Source organism: Gouania willdenowi, chromosome 3 (assembly GCF_900634775.1).
Source record: "Gouania willdenowi chromosome 3, fGouWil2.1, whole genome shotgun sequence".
NCBI classification, from domain to species: domain Eukaryota; kingdom Metazoa; phylum Chordata; class Actinopteri; order Blenniiformes; family Gobiesocidae; genus Gouania; species Gouania willdenowi.
Window position 1 is genome coordinate 27397881 of NC_041046.1, and position 9762 is coordinate 27407642.

The window sequence follows — 9762 nt, forward strand, 5'->3', positions numbered from 1 at the left end:
CAACACCTGAGTTACCAGACCTTCAGCAAAGGTAAGATCAGAACATTTTTTTCTATTTTTTGCAGTGAATGTTAGGATTGACTTTGTGGATGCTCCTCACTGAGGCTGTTCTGGGTTGTTGTTGTTGTCATTTTCTCTGTGTTTCTGTGTTTCCAACACAAACAATGGATGCGCTGCCGTGTCATGAGATATATCTTGTTGGGAGAGTATGGAGGCTTTATTAAATAATTGTTTATGTTTCTTTAATGGTGTTTATGATGTTGATTTTGTTAGATGGCTAAATGCTTGTTCATGTGGATCTTGTTGGGTTTTTTTCTTTCTTATTATGAATTTTATATTTTCATAAGTTCATTGAGATGACTTTGTTGTAAATTGCGCTATACAAATAAAGTTGAATTGAATTGAATTAACACTTGCCGGCAGAAACATATGGAATTGTCATTGGTGGTCAACCCTAGTGCTGACGGCACATCACTGTGTAGCAAGTAGCACTCTGATCTCATGGTCAGAAACCCATGGCTTGGTTTGCATGTTCTCCTAATGCTTATTCCTAATACTTCTCTATATGTGCTGCAAAGCTTTCCCACCGTCTAAAAGCATGGGAATCTCTATATAAAATGGTGAATATGTGTAAATGTGTCTGTCTTTAGGGTTAACAATGTTCAAATTCAAAACAATGAGGACTGTATTTACTTCAATAGTAAGTAAACACAGTCTCCTTTGTAAATTGTAGCTATATATTGTCAGAAATGTGATAAAAATGGTCTCTACAGCATGAAATATTTAATAAATTACAAGAAAACGTAGTATTTTATTGAGCTATAGTACTGTTAGTTTGTGGTGAATTTGTCAAAAAAAAAAAAAAAAAACCTAAAAAGGAACTAGAAACATTTCCCAATTATTTTTTAAATTCATTGTTAAATCTTTTCGAGTACCCCCTGCAATGTGCTTCTGTACCCCCAGGGGTACATGTACCCCCAGTTGGGAACCACTGCTCGTTCTCCATTGATGGACCTATAACATTAAACTTTGAATTATTGATCAGTCTGCAGAACAAGGTTCACCAATAGTTGACTCAGCCAGTTTTAGCCTCAGAGGCGGGGAAGAGAGAGAGAGAGAGAGAGTGAACTGACACATGTGTGGTTCAGTCGGTCAGTCAGCAGTCTGGATCACACAGGAACACTCCTGGGGTAACTGGTTAAGATGGTTTCTATTAAATGTCCGTCTCTGGTGCGGGTGTCCAGTGGACAGGCTGTGTTGGGCCTGAGCTGCCTGGCCGTGTCCCTGCTCTCCTTCCTGCTCATCAGACAGCTGGTCAAACAGAGGAGACCCCCGGGCTTCCCCCCCGGTCCGTCTCCCATCCCGGTGATAGGGAACATTCTGTCTCTGGTCACAGAACCACACGTTTTCCTCAAGAAGCAGAGCGAAGTTCACGGACAGGTAACCAACACATTTCTGTTTCATCTAACGGAGCATGCGCACTTTAATATACATACTGTATGTATTCATGAAAAAACATTTGACCTTAAGTGTATCTTTGCAACGTTGGTTTGGAGCAGTGATCACACCCTGTTCCATTGTTTCAGTCACTCTTTAATGTGCTGCTATAATATTCTCCTATTGTACTTTGTATTTTATTTATTTCATTTCATTTTTTATTACTTTTTATTTCATATTTTTATTAAAAAAAAATGTTTTTATTTTATTATATACTCTTTTTTCTTTAATTTCACTGTACATTGTGTATGATGACAATAAAAACCTTCAATTCTATTCTATTCTATTCTAAATAGGGGTGTGTGTACCCTGGGGGTACACAATGGCACTAAGACAGAGTGGAAAATTACCAAATAAAAATAAAAGCATGAAAAATTTTAAAATGTGTATTTTTGGTTTAAAATGGTAATCATAATAATGATGATGATGATGATGATAAGTCTCTTGATTAGTGTAAAATATTGTTATATAATTACATTATGTCATCGTACAGAAAGCATCACAGTGAATTATTATTATTAGTTATTATGGTTATAGGCAGTGTTGGGAGTAACTATAGTTATTTTTGTTATATATTACAGTAATATATTCCTTTTTTTAAGTAACTCAGTGGTGTAACTCATTACAAAAGTGAAAAGTGGTAATATATTACTACTAGTTACAAGTAAAGTAACTCGAGTTGCAAGCATACTTAATTTAAGTGCATATTTGCTTTGTTTTCTCACTGTTTTAAATTATTTGAGGGGGGAAAAAAAGATGATCATTATAGTTAAATATAACTTATGGGGGACAAAAAAGAGCTTTCTGCTCCTGAAACAGTAGAAGTATTTGAAACAAAACTTAGACCCATATTATTCGAACACTATCAGTGTGATATAATTAATGTTCTGGACCAAAAGTAACTCAAAGTAAAACTAGTGTAAAAAAAAAAACAGTAATATTGTAATAGAAATATTACATTTTTATCGCATTGGTAATATAAATATATTACAAGTTTAGAGTAACTTACCCAACACTGGTTATAGGTAAATCTGACATTATTAATGTTATGTAAAATGTAAACAGGTCTTAAGTGTGTAAGTGTGCACAAGTTGTTTTATGCTAGGATTAAAGTAGGAGCTGAATCCATGTGGAGTCAGAGTACTTTCTCTTAATGGAGATAGATTTGTGTCTTTATTATTCAATCAAAAAAACTTTTCAATGAAAAAAAAAAAAAAATCACTTCAATCAAAAAAACTTGTCCAAATGCAAAAAATGCAAAAAAATATTTGAGACCCAAATAATTGCATTTGAAACCCTTTTTTTCTTTGACTGAAAATGTTTTTTGATTGAATAACCCCAGAATATTACAATTAGAACATGCACTGAAAATACAAGGGTCAGTCTTGGTCCCACAACAGAATGGAGATGATGGGAAATGATTTTAAAAAAAAATCTATTCAGGAGGCACTAAATACTGTTTCCACTTATTTACAAAGTTAGATTCTTTAAAATGTGTGTTAACCCTGATTCATTCCATCATTATGCCTATACTTGGATTCAGAAATAAGAGAAAGCGGAGACCTGAACAAAACAAGTTTGAGAACCACTGGTTTGGAGGATAAAACCAGTCTGCGGAAAATAAGACAAAAAATCAGAATCAAAACCACCTTTTTAACTTTTCCTACAACCTTTTCCTGTGCATTCTTTCACATTTAAATGTAACAGTGCAGACTGTATTCACCCTCACAGTATTTTTTGCCAAATATAATTTATTGAGACCTCTGGATTTTCTTGCACCAAATGTTTTATGTGAATCCTAATCCATGGAGTGGATCACGTGACCTACAGTTAAATCTCCTAAAACCTTGACTTTAAAACCTTTCACATGGTTTAGGCGTGTAATGATTAGATTCTTTTTCCAATTTTCTCAATAGACTTCTTCCATTCCACCACAAGTACAGAGTTATTTTTGCAGGGTTTTTAATGCTTTTGTAATTAGAGTGCGTAGGTATGAATTTATGCCCATATTTCTAAATTCAGGTAGTCATGTCAAATAACTGGAAAACTTCATATAACTCAGGTGATCTTATCCCTTCTGTAGCAACAAAGAAAAGTGTCAAAGTCAAGTATCTAGTTATGTACAGATATACTACTTCCTGATTGTTCTCCCCAAAGGAAACCCACATTGGAGACATTATGGCTCCACTATTTTTAGTGGACTTAAAACTATTTGTTTTGGTTTTTTCATTATTTTGATGTTATATTTTTTTTATTTTATTTGTTTGATTTTTTTATTAGGTTTTTTTTTTTTTAAATTAGTTATTTATTATCATATTTTTATTAATTACTATTTTTAGTGGCCTACTGTGATCATACTGTAGTTGTGCTACATAGGCTAGGGCTATATGGAAAAAAATAAATAAATAAATTATAATTTTTAAAAAATTTTTTTTTTTTTTTTTTGCAAGATCAGATCACAGTTTTTTTCACCATTTTACCTATTTAAAAATCCTAGCCCTAAATGAACAAAAGGATAAAAGATAATTTTAGGCAAACTACTTCAAAAAAATGTTTAATTTAAGTGAACTATTTAGCAAACTTGTTCTAAATACAATAAACATTAAACTTCAAGTCCTTTTAGTTACACACTGTTTTTTTTTTTCTTTTTGCTGTATTCAAAATGAAAAAAGTGACTTAAGTTAGTTTTTTTAATTAGACACTCATGGTATTAAAATCCTACTTTACGCAGTCTTTTGAACCCACAGTTTGGGATTTCCATCATTGCCTTTACAAGATAAAACATTCCTGCTTTGATCATATCTTTCCAACGCTTGCTTGCTTCGTCATAAAGAGTGTATCCTCATCACATGTCTTTGTCACAGTTGTTTGTGTTGCCAGTGGATGGCAGTGTAACTGCTTGTCTCCTCGCCTTTAACTTTCAGATAGGAACACATCTTTCTGTCCAAGGCGGCCTATGTCTGACAGACATTAAGATATTTACGTACAAAGTGGCACAAAGTGGGACAGAGCTTGTTACAACATGATTTAGCAGTGGTCACGCTGAGAAACAAAGAAATGCTGTGAAAATCACATCCACGTATCGATTTATAATCGTATCGGAGGCCCTGTAATTGTAATCGAATCAAATCCTGAGGTGCCTAAAGAGTCCAACATCTAATACTGAGCCTCTTTGATGAGATGTGTGAAGAAGTTCTCACCTTATTCACTAGCAATACTATGATTTGGACAAAAGTTTTGCCTAAAATAATGCAAAACATTATGCTAACAACATTATCTGTGATGTGCTTTTTTAAGATTTTCAGTCTGGATCTGGGAGGCATTCTGACCGTGGTTGTAAACGGCTTCGACTGTGTCAGGGAATGCCTTTACAATCAGGGCGAAGTGTTTTGTGATCGACCATCCTTACCTCTTTTCAAGAAAATGACCAAAATGGGAGGTAAGAAGATCAAACCTCTGTGTGCACACACAGCACTATCTGAAACATTGTTTGGACACTAAATAATCCACATGATTTTGTAATCTTGATTGTCGCAGGGCTTCTTAATTGTAAATTTGGAAAAAGCTGGACGGAGCACCGAAAACTCGCCTGCAACTCTTTCCGTCACTTCGGCAGTCGCCAGAAACAGTTTGAAAGAAAGATCACAGAGGAGTGCATGTTTTTTGTCGACGCAATCGACGAACACAAAGGAAAACCATTTAACCCCAAACACCTTGTGACCAACGCTGTGTCCAACATCACCAATCTGATCATTTTTGGACAGCGGTTCACCTATGACGACAGCAACTTCCAGCACATGATTGAGATATTTAGTGAGAATGTGGAGCTGGCAGTGAGTAGCTGGGCTTTCCTCTACAATGCCTTTCCTTGGATTGAGTATGTGCCTTTCGGAAAACACAAAAAGCTGTTTCGCAACGCTGCTGAGGTGTACGACTTTTTACACCAGGTCATTGAGGGATTCTCACAGGGCAGGGTGCCCTATGAGCCCCGTCACTACGTGGATGCCTACTTGGATGAGCTGGAGCACAATGCTAGTGATCCCCTCTGCTCTTTTTCTTATGAAAATCTCATCTATTCAGTGGGTGAGCTTATCATCGCAGGTACAGAGACCACAACAAACACCCTGCGCTGGGCGATGCTGTACATGGCACTTTACCCCAACATCCAAGGTTGGTTATAGCTAAAGCAGATAAAGACAGGATAGCTTTGTTTGATATTTAATGTAGACTATGGTCATTTGAAGTGTAATAAATTCTTACTATAAGCTGTTTCATTTACAAAAAACTGTAATTTTTTTGCATTTCTATCTAGAGCGAGTGCACAGAGAGATCGACAGTGTGTTGGAAAATGGAAGGACTGCCACTCTGGAAGACAAGCTTAAGATGCCTTATGTAGAAGCTGTGTTGCATGAGGTCCTCCGTTTCTGCAACATCGTGCCACTTGGCATTTTCCGTGCTACCTCACAGGACACACAAGTCAATGGGTACTCAATTCCCAAAGGTACCATGGTGATCACAAACCTTTATTCAGTGCACTTTGATGAGAAGTACTGGAACGACCCGGGCGTCTTCTTACCTCAGCGGTTTCTAGATGGCAACGGCAACTTTTTGAGACATGATGCCTTCCTTCCATTCTCCTTAGGTGAGTTTGTTTTTTCTTTCTTGCTTCTACTAACTCAGCTATTGATTGGCCTTCAATTGCACAACTAAAAGCTAAATGGTAATATAACATTCAATGTTTCTGTTTCATTTAATATCTTCACATCTATCCACTCATTATCTATACCAGGAGTGTCAAACTAATATCTGTCAAGGTGCCAAATATGGAGCAGTTTGAGCTTAAGAAGGAAAAAGTTCAAATTCAATATTTATTATTTTGAAGTTTTTACTTCTATGTAAGTACATAAGGCACCTACAATGTCCAAGTAATAATAGACAAACATCAGTGCCAAATCTTCTCTTCAAACTTCCTTAAAGCTGCAGTATGTACTTTTTTTTGGTGTTATTTGGTCAAAAATCCATAATAACCATATAGTCCATATTGTAATTCAAAGTGTTCTGAGAGGTCACTGGATCTCTACTCCTTCTCTCAGCTTTGTAGTCAAGCTTTAGAAATCAAGGAGTGCGATGCTCTGTTACAGCCAATCAGAGATCATTTTACAAACAAAGTTCTCCGTGAGCTGTTTTGGCCGTTACTTTTGTTGGGCTGCTCAACAAAAGTTGATGCGCGTTCATGTCCTACCGGTAGTGAAAGTGCAATGGCAGGTGTTTCGGCAGGAAAAGTCCCCATCGCAGCAATAGGCACCACAGCTTATGTAGCACTTAAATAAGTGTTTGCTAAACTCATGAATGTTTGGATGTAGTGGCACCTCCTCGCCAGCGGGTGGCGCTGGGGTCAAGGAGATGCACTAATAAAGTAGATTCAGTGAAAAACGGGGCCTTGACTGCGGTAAATATGTGTTCATTTCAGGTGTCATGGTCTTAGTTCACATCATACATCACATCATGCGCACACATACGCAGTACCGATAAATACATTTTTGCTAAAAAAACATTAATTCATTTTTGTTTATTTTTGTTTTCAAAGTGAACGAACAGGTGTTTTATTTGTTGATTGGATTATGTTTGGTTTAGAGTTATAATCTCACTATGGAGGTAAACTCAGACGTGACACTGGGAGTGATGTAATACTTACACGTAAAAGCAAGTCAAAAAAAGAAGAACGACATGGAGAAGCGAAAGTCTATAGGCCCACAAACACCATCTGACAGGGGAGGGGCTTATGGCAGCACCTGCTGCAAATTAAGGACAGTAACTACAGAGTGATATGATTTCATGTCAATCTCTAAAACATCAGAAAACGCTCCGATAACACAAGAAACAGTCGCTATATTTTGTCGATAGTCGTCTTTGAGAAAAAAGTAGCTAAGAGGAGTCGGAAAGTGGCCATATTTAGCGACAAAGTCACTGCAAATAGCTAGAAAATGCCAGTAGATTTGAAACACAAAGGGGAGTGGGGAGCGTGGTTGTTTCCATTCCAGTCTCCCAATTCTACATACTACAGCTTTAATTTTGTAACCAATGATTGTGTTTTTAGGGCAAATATTTGGGGTTGTTTGTAAGAAATTGCATAATTTTAGAGGACTGCAGTGTTCTTTCAAAATTGTGGTTACATTGCGATTAAAAATGTGTGATACAGGCATGGAAAAAATAGCTGGCCCCTAAAAACACTGTCAAGTTTCATTGAAATTGTAAATTTGAAGATACTTCGACAAATGCATTTGAATTATTTGGTAATTTAAATAATGATTCATATTTTTAATGTAATTTTTACTTTCTCCTGCGGGCTTATTTGGAAGCTCTAAAGTGCCGGATTTGGCCCCCGGGCCTTGAGTTTGACACACCGCTACCCTATTCTTTATCGAGGCTGCACTGTGTTCTATCCTAGAAGCCTGCAGATCATTTGAAATAAGTCCCTGCTGGACAAAATCCTCTAACTCACTTCCTTCAGAGAAGTTAAACAATTTAAGCAGATGATTGAATAATCTACTGCTGGTGTGTGTGTGTGTGTGTGTGTGTGTGTGTGTGTGTGTAAACCTACTTAAAACTTCTGTGGGGCTTCTTTTTTTTTCCAGGGAGGCGTCAATGCTTGGGTGAACAGCTGGCCAAAATGGAGATGTTCCTCTTTTTCACGACTCTGATGCAGAGGTTTCACCTTCAGTTTCCTCCTGGAACCATCCCAACTGTCACTCCAAAACTTGGCATGACCTTACAGCCCAAGCCTTACTCCATCTGTGCAGTCCGCAGACAGCAGAAACAGTGCTACACTTGAGACACACCCTCCCAGAAGGAAAACCAGTGTGTTTCTTACAGCGTGCGGAGCTGTTCAAGCCTGAATTTGACTACTTTGGCAGAACAACGCAACGATGGAGAGCAGATGTGCAAGACTCTAGTGCTTTGGGCTGTAGACTCCATTTGCAGTGGTTTACCAAAAGATCTTTCAGTGACGAAGGTACCTCGGACAAAAGGTGTAATTCAGTTTACTTCATGGTTGTTGAATAAAATGAACAGCATCTGTTTGCACAATACTGTAAAACAGCAGAAAAGGTAGCATATGATGAAAAAGTGGTGTTGATTTAGTTTTCTGAGTGTGAAGCCTGGAAAATGAAATACCTATGACCCTTGGTGACACACAGATGGCTTAGACATACGTCAATGATTGATAGTATGTACACTTACGATGGTTGATAGCTATGGCCTCTGAGGACAGCAATGGGAACCTGCAGACTTTCCAAGAAAGTTGTAATGACTGTGTTGAAAATGGAAAGCGGCCAACCGCTCTGACCTTTTCCCCAGGGATCCTGCTCTGTAGAAACTCTGTGTTCCTAGAAAGTAAATCCAGGTCATGTGCGTTTGGGGGTAACTGACCCTGAAACAGTGGTTTCTACTCAATGGTGCTTATCAGTACTAACCGTGTACCGACTTTATGTGTGAAGTTTAATATTGGTCCTTTTTTTAAAATTTTTTTTTTGCAATGTCGATGATATGTTATAATAAAGTATTTCTTAAGATACTAATGGCTTGGATTGTTTTCTTTAAGCAAAATTTGCTTATGTCTTGCATCGCTGGTCATCATGAAAAATCAAAACCCAACACAACTACAGTATATCTTTTTTTAGAATATAAACTGATTTAAGTCCAAAAAGTGCAGCTGAGTTTCTTCATGATCTGTTATAAACTCTGTTCTAACACTTTTTGATTCAAACCAGCCGTAACTTCTCCTGTATTGTGAGTATTCCACAGGTGGCCTTCACTATCCTTATTCAATAAACCCTCTTGGAATTGTTTCTGGTTGACTAGTGTTACCAAATATCAGTATGTTACCTCAAACTGAACTTCCTTTCAAAATCAATGGCCATGTTTACGTGGGAACTTTAATTCCTCTTTAAAGTGGAATAAAAGTGAATTCCTCTTTAACTTGACCATTTGATTCCTGATGCTAATTTAATTTCGAATTAAACTTTAAATCTGAATCAAGTGGCTGGTTTATTCCAATTTTAATTCTGAATTATTTAGATAATTCCTCTTTCTTGTAAACACTTGACTCGGTTTAAGCCGCTTGAGGTTAATTTGGATCGTTTTGCGCTTGCGCAACTTGTGGCGATGACGCGCTGGTGACGACATAATCCAAGATGGCAGCGACCCGGACTCCAGCCGAGACTTTTTAATAAAAGCCCTAAAAGACATAATATAATGAAAAGAGTG

At 37.1% G+C, this 9762-nt stretch overlaps 1 protein-coding gene across 1 annotated transcript; it reads left to right on the forward strand.

The window, feature by feature from the left end:
* Nucleotides 1-1180: 1180 nt before the first annotated feature.
* Nucleotides 1181-8329, forward strand: cyp2r1 (cytochrome P450, family 2, subfamily R, polypeptide 1). Its single transcript, XM_028473897.1, has 5 exons — nucleotides 1181-1440; nucleotides 4795-4936; nucleotides 5035-5667; nucleotides 5810-6139; nucleotides 8133-8329. Exons 1-5 carry the CDS (start codon nucleotides 1204-1206, stop codon nucleotides 8327-8329), a joined length of 1539 nt encoding a protein of 512 aa, XP_028329698.1. The 5' UTR covers nucleotides 1181-1203.
* Nucleotides 8330-9762: the final 1433 nt, after the last annotated feature.

Bases quoted from the DNA above. Each gene is read 5' to 3' on its own strand.
- cyp2r1 (XM_028473897.1), top strand. From the start codon at position 1,204: ATGGTTTCTATTAAATGTCCGTCTCTGGTGCGGGTGTCCAGTGGACAG. The intron at 1,441-4,794 runs GTAACCAACACA...TGCTTTTTTAAG, and splicing joins AGAGCGAAGTTCACGGACAG to ATTTTCAGTCTGGATCTGGG. The intron at 4,937-5,034 runs GTAAGAAGATCA...TGATTGTCGCAG, and splicing joins GAAAATGACCAAAATGGGAG to GGCTTCTTAATTGTAAATTT.